The following is a 17724-nucleotide window of genomic DNA, read 5'->3' on the forward strand; positions in this document are numbered from 1 at the left end:
TTCCGAGAGGAAAATGCAGACGAGTTCAGTTCAAGTCCTGTGATTTGCAGGATCCTTGAGGATCTTTCCTGCACAAATTAAAATATGTAAAGTGTCCTGATGAGGAGGTGAGCGGTGATGATTAGAGAAGAGTTTGAAAGACCTGGGCTCCTCGAAGACCTACCAGTCATCTGACACCTGAATCATCTGGCCGAGGACCAGAAATGTCCCCAGTGGCCCAGGAGAATCCCGCACATTCCGGCGACGTGGCAGGATGGGGGTGGGGTAGATAGCTCTTTGAATTCATGGACACTTAAATGACAAAATTTTTTTGGAGAAATGTGGTTTTGTTTTCTTCCGGCACTTGGAAGGTAGCCGAGAATTGTCTCGGATCCTGTTGTCTGGACAAGAATGACCCGTGTTAGCTCATTCAAACCCTCCAATGGCTTGAGCATCCACTGGAGATAAAGATGCTTCTCCAACGTCTGAAAAGAATTCCTTACCTTTGCCTCGATGGGCTCCTGTCTAAGAATTACACTTCTCAGACAAGCAATGTCTGAATCAATTTGGTTTTGTTCCACATACAAGTCCTCAAAAATCTTAGGGAAACATTATCTGTAGCAATATTGTGAGACAAAGTAACACTGGTCTCAGAAGTCGGTCATGAGAATACTTGGCAGTTTTGAAGGTTTACCATGTGTCAGGCACTGTTCAAATGCTTTATCTCATTTAGCCTTCACAACAAATTCGTGCAGTAGGTATTATTATTCTGTCCATTTTATAGATGAAAAAACTGAAGCACTGAGATGTGCTTGCCTAAGGCTCACGGCTGGGAAGCAGCAGAATCCAGACTCAAACCCAGGCAGTGGTCTCCAGAGCACAACTCTGGACCACTCTCCCTCACCATCACTTTTAGAATCAGACAGACCTGGGCTCAAGGTAGGGGGTGGTTGGTGGGCTACTTAATTCTCCCTTCATGTTCCTTATGTGTAAAGAAGAAATGATGATCCCCAGTGTGACTTCATGCAGGTTCAGTGTGCTAAGGCCTGTGAAGCCCTTAGCACCCAGCACTGGAACATACAGGTGCTGAATAACTGGTAGCTCTCAGTAACCATAGTGATGGTGGTTCTTGTAACTAGAGGACAGTCTGAATTGTGTAGTGGCGAGAGCGCTGGCTTAGCAAAAGGAAGACATATGGTCTATTTAGGAGTTAGATCTCTTTGTTGATGCAACAGAAAATTCAGCTTGAACTGGCTTCAGGATAAGAGGAGATTTGGGTGTTCAAGTTACTGAAAAGTCTTGAGGTGGGCTGGCTTCAGGCATGTCTGGATCCAGGGGCTCAGTCAGTGGCATGGAGGCTTACAGTCTCTTGCCCTGGGCTCTGCCTCCTCCACGTGGCTTCCTTCTTGGACTCCATGTGCTGGCAAGAGATGGCTTCCAGGAGCTCTAGGCTTCATCATCTCAGGTTCAGGTCCAGCAGGAAAGAGCATCCCTGCCCCCCAGGGGCTCCAGCCAGGTCCAGCCATTAGCTCTGATTGCCTCTGGTTGGGACTCATGGCCAATCCCCATGGCCCAAAGAATGCAGGGCTCCGATTGGCCAGCCTGAGTCACATGCTCCATCCCTGGACTGAGTCAGGGAGGGATGGCTTGCTCCCTAAAGAACACTTGGATGCTCTTACCGTGAGAGCACCAAACGCACCAGAGCCACATTCAGCTCTGCCACCCATTAGCCAGGTGGCAGATCACATGGCACCTCTCAGTCAGTGGGGGCTCATGGGGCCGGTGGGGATGGTGGCATGTGCTCAGCTTCCTCCAGAGCTATTGTGAGAAGCAGATAGACAGGAGGGGCTCCAGAGCACGTCAGTCACTCTGGAGACACCTGGATGACCGCTTGGGGCCACTGTCTTCTGATGGGGTTGACCCCCTGCCTAATGGGCCAGGGTCCTGAGCAGGCACACCAGCCGCAGGAACAAGACTAAGGTGCACGCGTCCTTGGAGCGGGAAGGGCAGGGAGGGGACGGCCGTGGGCTTGGCTTCCAGCCTCCCAGGAGGACATGACCAGTCTAAGCCATAAACAGGGCCTCTGTAAGGTTAGTGAGGGGGTGTCGTGTAGCCCGTAGACTTGGCTCCTGGGAGAGGAGAGGAGGTCAGAAGAGGGGGACTGCAGCCCTCTGACAGCTGATCACCCAATGCCTAGCTACCCCACGCTCCATCCTGCTGGGCCAGGGCTGCCCACCCTGAGCACGATTCCTTCCCTCGAGCTCTACGTCCCAGAGAAAGGCCCAAGGCTTCTTGTCCCAGGGTTGGTTGGAACAACTCTTGCAGTGATTTCTAATATGTCAAAAATGAATTCAAGGTGAGAGCAGAGGACGCAGGAGACAGAAAAGGAATCTCATCCAGGCTCAGGTTTGCCAGCTGCAGGGTGACAGGGGCCCATGTCCCTGGCCAGTGCCTGGCAAGCAGGAAACAGCCTGCAGTTAACACCCCGGCTGACAGTCCCAGCCTGGATCCACCCCAGTGGAGGCACTGAGCATCATGGTACCTCCAGCAACTGGGTCCCAGGGAGAGATGACCCCCGATATCCTGACCTCCGTCCACAACTCCTTACAGGTCAGCCATCCAGAAACTAACGTTGCCCATTTAAAAAAAAAAATCGGTTTCTGTTTTTCAGCCCGTTTCTCCCTGGGGGTAATAAGTCTCCTACGTTACCTGCCCGCTGTGCAGAGTTTGTGCCACCAATGACTCCCTGAGCTCCAGGGGGGACCCATATTCTTAGTATTCAGGGAGCTGGAGAAAAAAAACACACGTTCACCTTCTTTTCCTTTTTCTGACCTGAGAGACTTTGAGTCACACTTCCCCTCGGCTTTTGTCTTTCTGACCAGAAAAATCCTTATCTCATTTTCCCGTGGCCATCCACCCCTCCTCGAGGGATGCTTCCCTCTCCCGTGCACTCGCGGCCCCAAATCAAGCTTTCTGATAAAGAGCCCTCGTGTCGGACTCTCCGGGCTTGGTCCTTCCTGGTCGCAGCAACGACTCTGGACAGTGGCTTCCAGAAACCCCCGGGGTCTTCCTGAGTCGATGGGTGGCCGCTCAGCACCACCAGCCTCCGCAGGCAATTTGTTTTACTCTCCCTGAGCACGCTGCCCTGCGCTTCGCCCACACTGGGCCCCATCTGTCACTCTGCATCCACTAAATAGATCCTCTCGTGACCGATCGCAAATGACTCGGCGCTTCATCACCCGGGAGAGTTTAGCGTCATCTGCAAACGTGGAGATTTTATTGGGCATTTCTTCCCCCAGATCATGCAGAATGACTTTAAGTAAGGCAAGGCCTGGCCCTGAGCCAGTGTGCATCTCCTGGCTTCCATTTGTCCATCCAGAAACGTGCCCACACATCCCGCCCCACAGGTACGCCCCACAGGTACGGGGTGGGGTGGGGGGCAGCGGGGTCCCGCTGCACCATTAAACGTCCTCCCCGGCGGCATCCTCCAGGGTGGCTTCACCTTCCAGGGGCCTTTGGGTAGAACTTGCTCAGAGGCTTCCAGAAAGTCAGGATGGACGGCATCCTGGGCTTCTCTTTGAGCCCAAAGCGTCTTTATCTGCTCGGGGCGAGTGGCACATTCTTCTTTACTTCAGCGGTCCCCAGGTGGCCGAGACTGTGACGGGCGTGATTTCCCACAATTAGTGTGTTTTTCCTACATCACCTGTGGGTTAAAGAGGACCGAGCAGGCCAGCCCCTAAGCCGGCGGGGTTCCCGGAAGCCCACGCCAGGTGGAAATTGTTTAACTATATTCCCACGACTGAAAAATTCTGGTAATTGTGTCACAGCGGTGGCGGCAGCAGTAGCACTCAGCAATTACCCAGGGTTTTTCATCTTCAGACCACTTTATCCACATTAACTAATTAAGTCTCCCAGCCTCCCTCCGAAGCGGGGAAGGGCTGCCGGCCCCCGACTCGCTCCGGTGAGTACGTGGGCTTAATGAGGGCCGCCCGGCCGAGGGGCCACGGGAGCTCCCCCGGGGCTGCAGGCCTCTGCCCCCACTTGGAGCAGGAGGGGAGGCCCCTTGTGAGCCCCCCAAGCCTCTCCCAGGCATCGCTCCCCCCCCACAGGTCCCCCGCCCTGCTGAGCACTGGCAAAGGAGCAAGGAGATTGTCTGGGTCCCCTGCCCTGCTGGACTGCACCAGGGGGTCCGGTACCCAGCCCGTGATGGGGTCCTGGTTCCCAGGAAGCGTGCAGCTGACACCTGGTTCTGCCTATTACTGGCGGCTCCGGGGTGCCTCTTTTGTTTCCCACTCTCCCTCTTTTCTTGCTTCTTCAACAGGCCCCAACTTTGGGGATCTGGGTCTGCCCCCCCAGTCGCCAGGTGCTCAGCTGCGGCTACCCCTGCCCTCACCCCACAGCCTGACCACAGAGGGTGTCCTGACCCCCGCAGGCCCTTGCTGTGGAGACAGGGGCTCTGCTGCCTTGGCCCTGCCCTGCGGAGCTCACAGGCCGGCCCCACCCCTCTTCCCAGCAGCTCCCCGCACCCCACAGGCTCCCTGGACCCATTCTCACCCTGGCACAGATGCTATCTGGGCCGCTGATGCCCAGGGCACCGAGGCTGGGCACACAACCCTCCCTCCACCGTGCGGCGAGTTCCCTCAGAGCCCCAGGGCCCCAGTGGAGGGCAGGCGCAGTGACACGGGCTTGGGGCTTGCGTCTGGGTTGAATTGTGGAGCCCTGAGCGTGAGTCTGCATCCCTCAAATACGTAACGATGGCACCTGCTTCTGTGGGTTGTTGAAGGGAGTGAATGAGGAAAGCTTCATGGGGCTTGACGGGGGGGCCCCGCACACAGCTGACACTCAGAAAGCAGTCTTTGCAAACAGAGGCGCCCAGTGGAGCGGGAGGTGCGCGCTGGGGGTACAGGCACGGCCCTGCCGCCTGAGAAGCACCCAGCACACACCCCGAGATGGCGTAAAACGTGGACTTGGTCATGGGAGCACTTGCGTTTCCCCAGCTGGGGAAGAGCGAACCAGGAGGGGAACAGCAGGCCGCAGGGGCCGGCAGACCCCAGGAGACCTGATGGGGACAGCGGCCCCACCTCGTGCCTTTATCCAGAGCGGCGAACAGGTGCCAGGCCGCCCAGGGCAGCTGGAGTCCAGGCCAGAGGGTTTTTCTCTGCCTTGCAGTGTGGTGACACCCCGGCCGGCCCTGAGCTGCCTGGTGTCATCATTTATTCATTCCCTAATAAGTCCTGTCCTTCTTTCTGCCTGCTCTGCACTCCTGTTTTATGGGCGCCGACCCTCGGTTATTGGGAAGGCTCTGCCTCTGAAGATCAGGCTTGTGGGGCTTTCAGAATCTGCATCAATGATGCTACTAGGACAAAGGCAATCACAGAATGGGCCTGCGGCGCAAACGATGCTGATTTACTCTCTGTCTCCCTCCCCCCCGGGCTGGTGGCGCGCAGACCCGGCCCCCTCCCCCGGCGGCAAGTGGGGAGGTGTGTGGCCACTATTACATGCTATTATGACTTTCTGGGTAATGTATACATTTTCACTATCACACAGCCTCTCTCCTTCATTTTTCATGAGAACTGGCATGAGATTAATGACCAAGCCACAGAAGAAACGGAGCACCATGCCACCCTGATTTATTGAACGCTTAGCGTTGATGAAGCTGCAAACAAGAGTCAAACAGATGTTGCAGCTGCATTTTTCTTTAACCAAACCAACAGCTTTTTGCATTTTTAACCACTTCTTGCGCCACTGTCCTGCTTACTCCACAGAAAGGGAAGCTGCCTCTTCCCTCCCAGCGGAGGGTAGGGTGCTGGGCTGGGGCTGCAGGACCTCCGGCATCCAGCCACCTGGTGCCCAGCGCTGGCCATGGCCGAGACGACGTGAGCTCCCCAAGGCTCTTGCTCTGGGCCACTTGGGTCTCCAGTGAAATCGCGCTACTTTCAGCCCATTCCAGGGTCTGTGGTACAAACCCTGGAGCAGGCTTGAGCTGCAGGAGGCGCAGGGCTCAGCTTCCCCCCCACCACCGCAAACTGGAACGCCTCCCCACCTGCATCGCAAACCCGTAACAGATTACGGAATGCCCATTCGGATCGGCTGTGGGTCAGGCCCCTTGCCGCCCGAGCCCCTTACCTGCCTCCGCTCTCTCCAGCAAGGTTAAGGCCATTTGTACTCATTTCCCCCCCTCCAAAGAGCAGGCACTAAGGCTCGGCCAGATCAAGCATCTGCCCACCGCGAGCGCTCCTGCACCTCAACCCTCAGCTCTCGGAGCCAGAAGCCACAGGAGCCGTGGGCGTCTCCTCCAGGTTGGAGGTCAGGGCTCTCCAGGGGCAAGCTTGGCATCCCTGCCACCCACCCCCAGTCTCTGTGCCACCCCCATCCACCCTGGCTGCCACCAGCCTGGGCTTCCCATGTCTCTCTGCTGAGCGCCTTGGCCTATTCCGTTCTCTCTCTCCTTCTCCCACCCTTTTGCACCTCCCCCTCCTGCCCCAGCCCTCCAGGCCCGGGTTCTGCCACGGTTGGGGGGACTGAGTTCGGTTCTCCCTCGTGGGAGCCGTGCGGAGAGAGACACCTTGCAGCCTTTCTCCACCTGCTGCTCCCCCGAGCTGCTGCGCCCGCCTCGCCCCGGGCACCAGGGTCTAGAAATCTGTAGTGTCTGCGGCAAGAGCTGCTGCGGATTAACCCGGACCACAGGTGCCGCCACTGGCGCCCCGACCGCCCCCTCCGCGGCCGCACCGGCACTAACACCGCGCAACAGCGCTAACCCTGGCGGAGGAGCAGACGGGGCATGCTTTCTCGTTCAGTCTCCCCTCCTGAAAGCCCCATCACTGTCATTAAGAAGGTTAAATCCGCTGCCCCCTCCGCCAGCCCCCATGCCCTTCTCCTGCCTGCCCCTACCCCACCTTTACGCGCTCAGCCCCGGTCCCAGACCTGCCCGCAGGGACCCCAGCGGCCCAGGGTACCCAGATCAGGAAGGACGGCCCACGCGTGAAGGGGAGACAGAGTCCCCCGCCCTAGCCTCTCACCTGAGCCCCTCAGTCTTTCCAACAGGAAGCCCCACGCCCCACCCTGGGTCGGGGAAGAACTATAGTCGCAGCTGCTGGGAAAGGGGGGCTCTGGGGAGGAGAGGGCTGTGGGGACAGTGCGCCCAGTCGGTCAGGGGTTTCCTTAGAAACCTGGCGGTCACCTGAAAGCAGCTCAAACGCCCGGTGAGCCTCAGGCCAGGCCAGGGAGGGGCCCCAGGGGAAAGGGACTCAGGAACCATTAAGGGCCCTTGTCTTCCAACAGCTGCCGGAGGTGCTTTCCCTGGGCTCTGAATTCTCTCAGAGGTTCCCAAACTGTGTTCCAGAGAACACTAGGGTCCCAAGAGGTGCTCAGGTTCAAGGTCACATAAGCTTGGAAAACCTGCCCACAAAACGCCCACCGAGCGATCCTCCTGCACAGGGTGCCACCAAGGCTCTGACAAGTCCTGCAGCCAAGGAGCTGGTTTAACTTTAGCCCAGCATTCTCTCTACAGAGCATTCTCAACCCCTCCTGTGCCACTGGATGTAAAGGTCCCCAGCTTGTTCTCCTGGCTCCCATTTGTCTCCCCAGCTCAGGTGAAAGGCTCCAACTGGAAAAGATGCCTTTGGAGACAAAGTCTAACTCGGCCCCCAGAGATGCCCTTCCACCAGCTCCAGCCCACAGTCCTCTGCCTGGCAGCCCCACAGCCTGGAACTAGGTCGATAGCAAGTCCAAACCTCACATTTCCAAATAAAACCTGAGAAGGAGATGGGTTGAGGACCAGCTGAGCCTCCCGCAGAGGGGCCGAGAGCTCCTGGGCCTCTCAGGTGCTTCCTCCCCCTTCCAAGGAGGTGGACACCTCCTCCCCCTCCCAGGCCGCTTGTCCTCTCCTCACAAGTCTGTCTGTCCCTCAGGAAGGATAGCTGGGGCGGGGAGAGGTCTCCAGGGACCCATACCACCTGCCCCAGCCATGCCAGCACCCCTGGGGCAGCTCAGCTCTCACCCACCTCAGCACTCAGCAGGTGGGCAGAGCATCTCCGGTGTGCCAGCCCCGCTCTGGGCTCCAGGAACCCCACCACCACCACCACCAAGCAAGACAGAGCCCGGCCACCGGAGCTCTCGCTTCTAGGTGGGAAAACAGGCCAAAGCCAGCAGTAACCGCTCAGAAATGAGAATTGGGCATGGGTGCTGTAAAGAAAATAAAGGATGCAAAGGTAGTAGGGCCCCGGGTGGGGGCAGGGTGGCACCATGTTTGAGGGGGTCTCTGAATACGGTGTCCAAGAGGAGGTGGCATTGAGGCTCACGCCAACGGGTGGCGCAGAGCCCACCAGCCAGAGAGGACAGCTCAGGAGAGAGCGCACGCGGCAGATTTGGGGAACACAGGTGGCAGGAGCGGGGGGAGCCGGGGGAAGCCAGGGGGAGCGTGAGTGGCCGGAGAAGAAAACAGATGGCGGGTCCCTGCGACCGTGTCAGGAGTGTGGGGTTCATTCTCGGGCCAGAATCAGAGGGTCAGGCCTGCTGGGGTTGGGAGAGGGATGGGGAGGGAGGGGAGAGAGGAAGTGAGGAGATGCAGGGGGAGCGGCTCTGACTGGGTGGTCTCGGGGGGATGTAGGGCTGAGTGGGTGGGGCAGGCTTACCTGAGGGGGAGAATTGACAGTTTGGTGATGGACGGATTGGAGGGAGAGGAAGCGAGGAGAAAGGCTTTGACCTGGGCCGCTGAGGGCAGGTGGTGCCATTGGTCATTGGGTGAAGCCCGGGGTGGGCCAGGTGTGGGGAGCGGCCGTCAGGCTGGGCCACGTGAGCCGGGGGCATTTTGAGGTCCCAACAAGAGCTGTCGATGGGCAGTGGGACAGGTGAGCTTGGAGCAGAGCCGGGAGGTGGGGCTGGGGGGAGAAATCGAGGAACCCTTGGAACGTGGTGGGCCGAAGGCCGTGAAGCTGGCGGAGGGTGCTGAGGGGGCTGGGGCACGAAGGCCCAGCTGTGAGGCCTGGAGAGGAAGGGGCGTCACGACAGTAAGGGGAACGTCGGGGCAGACGGACTGTCAGCAAGAAAGTGCGTGTTATAAGTGGGTAGACTGCCTGCTAGAAGCTGACTCCGGTCCTGCTCTCTGGAAAAACACCAGGGTTTTGTTTGTTTCGGGGTTTGGTGACACCTAGTAGTTAGAACAGCGGGACCCTGTATGGATGGGACGTCGCACCTCGCCAAGGCCCCATCTTGGCCCCTGCTGCAGCCTGATGGCGGGCAGGGGAGGGGTCAGGCTGTGTCCTTTTACAGGTAAAGAGCTTGAGGTACCAAAAGGGAGGGAGGGGGTCTCCTCGTCCGTGGCTCTTTCCAGAAAGTCATGGAAGTTCTCTGAGACGTTCACTTATCCACAGCCACCCCATCGGGCTCCCCCAGGCCTCTAACACCGGACAGGCCTCCTGGACATTTGGCGGGGGGGTCATTTCCAAGGCCACCCTCTCCTCACGGGGACGGCCTCTTGCACCTTCATGGACATTCCGTAGCCCGGGGAGGAGCCTCTGGGTGAGACCTGCGACCTGCAAAGTCTGCCGTGGTGGTAAACCCCAGGGAGCCATTAGAGGATGTCAGCCCGGGGCAGGGGTGGGGGGGGTGAAGGCAGGCCGGCTCCACAGCCGTCCCGACCCGAGAGTCTGGGTGGGTCTGGTGGGGGGGTGTCCTCGTGTCCCCTGGAGCCAGCCTGCACCTCCCTGCCGGCAGCTCCGCACTCCCTGAGGACCTGACAATATCATGAGCCCCCCGTGAAACTGAAACATTGGGACTCTACGCCTAATATATTTTTCTGCCAGAAACACCCAATAAAATGTACAACTAGTGAATAAAACCGCAACGTTGCCAAGAAGTGATGTGTGCCCCCAATTTCCAAAAATACCTCAATCACTCTGTGTCTTAAAACCAGCCTCAAGCCAGGAAGCTGTTATTTAAAATTCAACTCAGGAGTTTCGGCCTCAGGAACTCCAGGCCCTGGGATGGAATTTGTGTTAAAGATATAAAGCATGACGCAGCCTGCTTCTGTATTTCCGAATCCCAAACCCAGCCTCCTTGATCCCGTCAGGGACTGGGGCTTTCTCCTAATTTTATCAAGGCACAAGGCCCAGGATGCAGGCTCCTGGGAAGGGGATGTACGTGTTGGGCGTATTCCCTGAGTTGAAAGGGGCCACGGTGGATCTTGAATCCCTAAGTCCCTGGCTACAGATGTGGGGTCCACAGACCACTGGGTCTGTGTGCTTCCGAAATGCAGCGTTGATGCGCCTTGGGGAGTTCTTCTGGGCTGGGAGTGGAGAAGCGACAGCCTTCATCAAATTCTCAGAGGCCTTAGACCCAGAAAAGGTTAAGAACCAGCCTTGCCTCTTAGCTTCCTACGAACACCCTGTGTTCAGAGAAGCTGCCCTGCCCTTCGAAGACACAGAAAACCAAAGCCAGGTGTCAGCTGAACACAAATCTGGGAAGAGTAAGGATAGAAGATCCAAAGTCAGCCTGATTCAACTCTACAAAAAAGAAAGAAGCAGCAGGCGTTGCCAGATGCTGTGATAGCTCCCTCCCGGGCATTGTCCCTGTGGTTGCGCAGATAAAGGAGGCTTACAGACTATTAAGACAATCTCTACCCAATCTCCACCCTGCTGTGGTGGAGGTACAGAGGGTGAGGTATCCAGAAAGGCTTCCTGGAGGAAGAGGCGGCGAGCTTTGTGCCTGTCCTCAAAGAGTAGGTGGAGGCTGGTTATGCAGAAATGGAGCTGGACCCTGAAGGAAGGAATGGGACTTCCTGAGATAGGAGAGTCTGGGTGCTGTAGGGCAGGAGCTCAAGTTCTGGGGGTTTCGGTGCCTGGTTTCGGTGCCCTTTGCTTCCCAGGCCCCCTCCTGCCCTCCCACTACCCTGGCTTCCCACAGCTTTTCCAGGCGCCCAGGCTGCTCTCAGTGGGGCAGTGGGGCAGGAAGCTACGGACCTTTCATTTCCCAGACATCTGGCATCCTGGCTTCCTCCCGCAGGGCTGGGCTCCTGCTCCAGGGGCTGTGATCAGAGAAAGCCCTGAGTGGCCTGCGGGCCCCTGCAGCCCTTTGATCCCTGCTCTGTCTTGCTCAGTGGCTGACGCTGCCGTCTGGCCAAGCACAGACTCAGGCAGGAGCTCCCAGCCCGGGGAGGCCAGTGTGCTGGTCGGTAGGAAGGACAGAGGGCTGGGACACAGGGAGGATGGCTCCTCCTCTCCTGGGCTACCCCATCCAGGCCACGGGCATGGCAGAGCTACCCAGCCCACCTGCCTCTTGGGCATATTGCAAGGACGAAGTTAAATATGAGATGCGAAGGCAGTTAGACCGGGCAAAAAGAGGCCACCAGATGTCTTGGCAGGACCTGAAAGCAGAGTCAGAACTGTGGCTTCCAGCCCCAGCTCTGTCCGTTGCCAGGCACACAGCTTTGGGCAAGTCACAACTTCACTGGGCTTTCGGGCTCCTCATTGCAGACAGAAAGCGCCCTGCCCTGCCCTGCCCAGCCTAGCCCGCGTCCCCAGCTTGCATGGGCACCAAATCAGCTAATGGCTACAAAGTGCTTTGAAGAGAATAAAGTGCCGTGCGGATGTCAGGGATTATCATTGTTATTAAGGAGCATGATTACCACGATCCAGAAAAGCTGCCATTAACAAGAAAGCTCCTCTTCGTGTTGATTTAATTTCCTGGTTAACTGAGCGTTGGCAAGAAAAAGAAACTCTACGTTTCAACCCTTATTGAAAATCTTTTAAAATTATACCAGTGTACTTTCCTGCACCAGTCATGGAGTCGTCTTGAGTCTTTATTTATTATTGCATTGATTGAGTCACATATTCATGTATTACTCTTGCTCTGATCAGATCCAAAAAGGTGACCGCAGACTCAGGCTCCTCCGTGCCGGGGTCCTCGTGCCCTCCCAGGACTCGGGGTTGGGTATCCAGAGGGAAAAGCAGAGGAGACGTATCTGGCAAATAGCACAGGATGGGACCTTCCAAGTGGCTTTTCCAGAGTTCCCGGCAGCACCTTGATATATTATTATGCATTTCCTTACGGTTCAAGAAATACTTTCTGTTCGGGGTAGGAGGTTTTTCTGCGTTTATTCAGATGCATTATAAAGTGACATGGCTGCTTTTTTTTTTAACAACTTTGTCAGGCCTGACAAGACCCAATAAACAGCCTCACCGTCTGGGGGGCCACGGAAAGCCACGGAAGGGCCTGTGCTCTTTGCAGTGAAGCTGCTGCCCCACAGAGGCCCCCTTGGTGTGTTGCTCTCAGAGCTGGTGGTGGGCGGAGAGCGACGCAGGTCACCTTGAATTGCATCTGATGGCAAGAGGCTGCCCCATTTCAATAAAACCACTTGGGGACAAAACTGTGCCTTCACCATCTTCACGGGGAGAGTTCTTTCCATTCATAAGCTCCAAAGAGATTTCCAAGGAAGAGTTTCCAGAGGTTCCAAGCGACAGCTGCCTCCTGGGCGATGCTTAGAGATGCTTGTGCAGGGAGACCACAGGCTGAGGGGCAGAGGGGCATCCAGCCCTTAGAAGTGGGTGCCTTGGACTTCCCCGGTGGTCCAGTGGTTAAGACTCTGCGCTTCCACTGCAGGGGGCACGGGTTCGATCCTTGGTCAGGGAAGTTCCACATGTCACGCAGGGTGGCCAAAAAAAAAAAAAGAAAAAAAAAGATGCGGGTGCCTTAAACTCTAGGAACTCCGTTTCCCCCTTAAGAAGAGGGTGGTGGTGATACCTGTCAGGGACGTCCAGGGACCTGCAGTGAGGAGGTGCATGTAAGGAGCGGAGCAGGGGCCGGTGTTGCTGGGGCAGCTGTGGGTGTAGGTCCGGGACGTGAGGCTAGAGATACATTTAACTTCGTGTGTGGTCCTTAGTTACACATGAATCCGCCCACGTGTAGAGCAGTGGGTCTCAACTGGGGCCAATTTTGTCCCCCAGGGGGTGACAGGCAATGTCTAGAGATTTGGGGGAGGGGGCGGGGTTTAATGGCATCTCACCAGAGGGCCCGGGGTGCTGCTGGGTGGTCCCCCACCGCAGACAATGATCTGGTTCCGAGGGTGAGTGGTGCCCAGGCTGAGAAAGCCCGGCGTGGAGATGCTCAGCCTGTCTGTACCTGCTGGGGTGACCTTGGGCGGGCTCCGTACCACCCTCATGCTGCCAGTGTCTGTGCTCTCCCCCCAGAACCCCGACATCGTCCTGGTGCACTACCTGAACGTCCCGGCCATCGAGGACTGCGGTAAGCCCTGCGGCCCCATCCTCTGCTCCATCAACACCGACAAGAAGGAGTGGGCGAAATGGACGAAGGAGGAGCTCATCGGGCAGCTGAAGCCCATGTGTGAGTAGGCGCGGCCGGCCGGCCAGGGTCCTGCGCTGCGACCTGGCCAGGGTCACCCAGGCAGGGCCAGAGGTCCTCCGTGGTCTGGGGATCCGGGGGCGGGAGCCCCGTTCTGCTCGGATGACAGTGATCTTAGCTTTTACAAGGACCCTGCCCAATTCCACCCGGTCCTCGGGGGCTCCCTAGGCAACAGCCGGGACCCAGATGTCAGCCCATGTTACAGATGAGAAAAGTGGGTTCCAGAGCACAAAACCCATGAGCAAGGAGCAGAGTGGAGAGCGCCTGGGACCTCTGTCTTGCAGGCCGCAGACAGGAGCGCGGTGGCAGTCCGGGGAGGGAGAGGCCTGTGGCCCGCGGCCAGGCTGGCCAGGCTCCTGCCCTTGGTGCATCTGCTCCTGGACACGGGGCACCCTTGGCTCCCAGACAGGGAGGCACACAAATAATGGGACCTGAGCTGCATTTCGTCAGCAAAGTGATGCTGTCGGGAGCATCCGTCAGGAGCAGATCTCTGAATGCAAAACGCCGAGCACATCCAGAAAGCCGGGACATGGCCGGTGCCTGGTTTCCACGGGCAGCCGCCGGGGGTGGCCTCTCCTGCTGCCTGGACGGAGGGCTCAGGGAGAACAGAGCCGGGGAAAGCCGTCCAATGCGCAGGGCCCTGGGTTCCGGAACACTGATCTCTGAGGCTCAGGGCAAAGACCTGTCATCATACTGGACCTCAGGGAGCAGGTCAGCGGGGCCGTCGGAACCTGTGGCCCCCTTGGAAGTTGGGCTGCGGGGAGGAAACACGTCCAGGGAGCAGCTGAGATGTCCTTTCCTGGGCGCAGTGAGTGTCCGGTCACTGAGTGTCCATGCTGAGGCCACGTGGCACCTGCGGTGGCCAGCTCATCCTGAGAAGCCTTCAGCGCTCAGACTGGAGGATACCCCCACCAGCCACAAGGTTGGGGATGGGGTCAGGAGGGGCAGGGTTCTGAGTAGGGAAGCAGACTCCCAATAGGCTGATGGTCCAGCCCCATGCTGTCCTCCTGAGCTGTGTGCCCATGGGAAGGCTCTGGCCAGCTTGGCCTCGCTGCCGCCACCAGGAACCAAAGCCAGGAGGCCCAGGGCCTTCCAGGCTCAGGCTGTGCCCGGTGGAACCCTCCTTAACTGCAGCTCTGACCGGAGCCGCCCTGTTGAAGCCATCTGGTGCCCTCAGGACGGAGCATGAGCTCCTGGGTGTGCCCGCAGCTCACCCACCTGCGGACCCCACGCCGCTGCCCCTGCCCTCCTGGGGCTTCCTGACGGGTGGTCCCTCCAGCAGAGCTGCCGTCACTCTTCCCTCCGCCTGGCTCTCCCCCACCTTCACCTGCTCACCCACCTCATCCTTCCACCCTTAGCCCAAATAGTGCCTCTTCCACTGGCCCCCCCAAACCACCCAACTGGAACTCCACCACCACGGGCCCCAGCACCCCGGGCCTCCCGAGACCCCCAGGGAGACATCAGAATGAAGTCAGCCTCCTTAACCAGAAGGGGACACGCAAGGCTCTTCAGAGCTCTGCGGAGCACCCAGAAACTTGGGAAACATCCCAGCTAATTCCCGTGAACCTTTCCTACCTGCCGCTCCTCGGGGGCCCGCACCGTGCTGGCACGTGGAAGTCTCTCTGTAAATATCTGTGAGGGGGCTGGGTAAGCGTGGCTGGGCCCAGCTTGATCCCCTCTCTGCAGGGGCCCGAGCACCTGACAGAGGCCCCCGGTGTCCAGAGCCTGAGAGCCAGAGCTGCCCAGTGGCACCCCTCCAAGGCCAGGCCAAGGGCTGGGGAACAGGGCAGTGGTGCTGGGTCCTACTCTGCGTCCCGCCCACCCATGCCTTACATCCCGTGGTGTCTAAATGTGCAGGGCTTGTGCTTGACCTTGGGTTTCCTCCCCCAGAGCTGCCCATACTTCCTCTTTGGCAGAGCCTTGGCTGGGTGGGAGCAATGGCTCTCATAACCACTGGCACTGGCACCCCCCTGCCAGGCCAGTCGAGTCCGGGCAGCCAGGAGCGGGGTGTACAGCCTGGGTCTGTGACCGCTTCGCTGTGTGACCTCAGGCCAATCACTCACCCTCTCAGAACCCTAGTTCCCTTTCTGGAAAGTGAGAGAAAGAATCCAGCAGTCTCTGTACCAAGACCAGCAGCATCCGGCCACCTCCGAGGGGCCCAGCTTGGCTCCTGGGCCTCTGCAGACCTGGGTCCGAGGCGCTGAAGCCACTGTTTCATCCCATGTCCTGGGAGGTTCCAGAGACCAAGTTAGCCAGAGATTAGCCAAGGGGATGTTCCCGAGGGAAGAGATACCTTTCAAGGTGGCCACCACAGGCAGAGACTCTGGCCTGGGCCCTCCTAACGCCTCTCAACACACACCGATGGCCGTTTTCTTGTAAGCCACCCCGTGGCCCCTTGCCTTCCCCATTCTTTTATCTGAGCTGCTTCCTTTTTCTCCCCTCATTGCCTCCACCCCCTCACAACAGCCCCCATCCTCAGAAGCAGCCCCACCTGGGAAAAGTCCCCCTCCCACACAGGAGCCTGCCTGAGTCCAACAGGAATGCCATCTCCCACAGCAGGCAAGGGGATGAAGCCATGAACTCCAGGGGCTAGAAACCAGACCTCGGTCCTCTGATGCTTAACTGGAGGGAACTGTGAACGCCTTTTAAAAGTCTGCAGTGCATCAAGGAAATTATGTAAAACTACAACAAACACCCCATAAAGCTAATCACACTTGGGTCTCTGGTGTCCAGACACGAGAGCAGCGGCGTGCAGTCACTCAGGGTGTGCATGTGTGTGTGTGTGTGTGGCTCTAGTTAGACACGCACAGCCCAGAAACAAAGCCTGGGAAATACGGCTCCAGTTAAAGCTTTAGATGCCGATTGGGTTTGGAACACACACAGGGCACCAGCTACCCGTGTTCAGGGAAAGCAGAGGTATGCTGGGAGCCAGGAAGGCATCAGATTGGGTTCCACGATCAGGCGTGCCACCCCAGCGCTGGAGCCAAACACATTAGCTTCATTACATTTTCACATAAATCACATTCCTTCAAAGACTTCACAGGTTGACTTCCTGATGTTTCCAAATTTCTCTGCCCTGCAGCGGAGTTGTCAGTGGTTTAATCAAAATGCTGTGCTTATCCGTGGCGAAGTGAGACTCTGCTCCTCAGCCTTCGCCTCACCTGTTGACGATGGGGTGGGGAGATCCCACAAACCCCAACTTCTGAGCCAGACTGATTCCAAGAACCCCACCTTGATTCTTGCAGGGGTGCCCTTTAGTCCTATGGGGGCTTCCCTTCAACCTGCAAACTGAGGGATGCCTCCTCCAGACTAAAAAAAAACAAAACACAAAAAACAAAGACAAGGGGGAAAAAATTAAGATATCTGATAAGAATTCCTGGTATATTTCCAACAATGCTTCCCGTCTTTTGCAGTCCCTTCTGTGGTATTTAGAATATGGGTCCTGCTGCTGTGACAAAGACAAAAAGAATAGTGGCTTAAAGCTTATTTCTCTTTCACAGAGAAATTCAGGGTTGATAGGGCAGCCTCACAGTGTCAGGGATCAGCTCAGCCACCCAGGCTCTTTCCAGCTGGTTGCTCTGCCATCCCTAGGGCATTGCCCTCTTTATGTGGTCCAAGATGGCTGCTCCAGCACCTGCCATCATAACTGCATTCTAACCAGTGGGAAGGGAAGAAGAGAAGGTGGAGGGTAAACTTCATCCCTTTAAGGACGGGGACCAGAAGTGGCACACAACACTTCCACTCATATATCATTGGCTAGAATTTGGTCATAGGGTCACCCCTCGTTGGCAAGAGAGTCTGGGAAGTATAGTCTTCTCTAAGCACTACCATCCTAACTTCCTTTGGGGAATAGGGTTCTGCATGTGGGTCCTTCAGGGCTGAGTAGAGCCAAGTGCAGCCTAGGGTGCCTCCTGTAAGGCCTCAGCTGAGAATTGCTCAGCTCAGCTCAGCTCAGCTCAAGGCCTGAGGGTGATTGCCCCGGGTCCCGTCCGTCTGAGGGTTGGAGTTTATAGAACTCAAGTGAACATGATCTAAAGGTCAGCACGTCTCATCCTGGAAACTCCAGGGTATGTTCCAGCGCAGCCGGTCTGCGAGAGCACCCGCTTTGGACCCGGCGAACTGCCATAGTGCGAGCGGGGGCTGGGCAGGTGGGACCCGCTCCCCCTCGGGGTCAACCTTGAGTGGGAAGAATGATGGGCAAGACAAGCTCTGTGCCTCGGTCCCGCCAGCCTGGCGGGAAACTTGCTCAGTGATCCTCGGCCGCCCCGAACCACGGTGACCCGAACCCTCCACCCTCAGAGAGCCAGATGGAGCCAGTTCCCTTGCAGTGGACCCTCAACTCTGGGCGCCGCGGCTTTCTGCCCTGCCCCATTCCTTGGCAGCCCACGA

The 17724-nt window shown here is 57.6% G+C and overlaps 1 protein-coding gene across 1 annotated transcript in view; it reads left to right on the forward strand.

The window, feature by feature from the left end:
* The window catches only part of LOC132347466 (calmodulin-binding transcription activator 1-like), a 501538-nt gene that overhangs the window by 467837 nt on the left and 15977 nt on the right, over window positions 1-17724 (forward strand). The window contains exon 5 of the mRNA XM_059893996.1: window positions 13164-13317. Coding sequence (XP_059749979.1) covers window positions 13164-13317 — 154 coding nt within the window. The remainder of the gene's footprint in view (window positions 1-13163; window positions 13318-17724) is intronic.

This window comes from Balaenoptera ricei, chromosome 1 (assembly GCF_028023285.1).
Source record: "Balaenoptera ricei isolate mBalRic1 chromosome 1, mBalRic1.hap2, whole genome shotgun sequence".
In the NCBI taxonomy this organism is placed as follows: domain Eukaryota; kingdom Metazoa; phylum Chordata; class Mammalia; order Artiodactyla; family Balaenopteridae; genus Balaenoptera; species Balaenoptera ricei.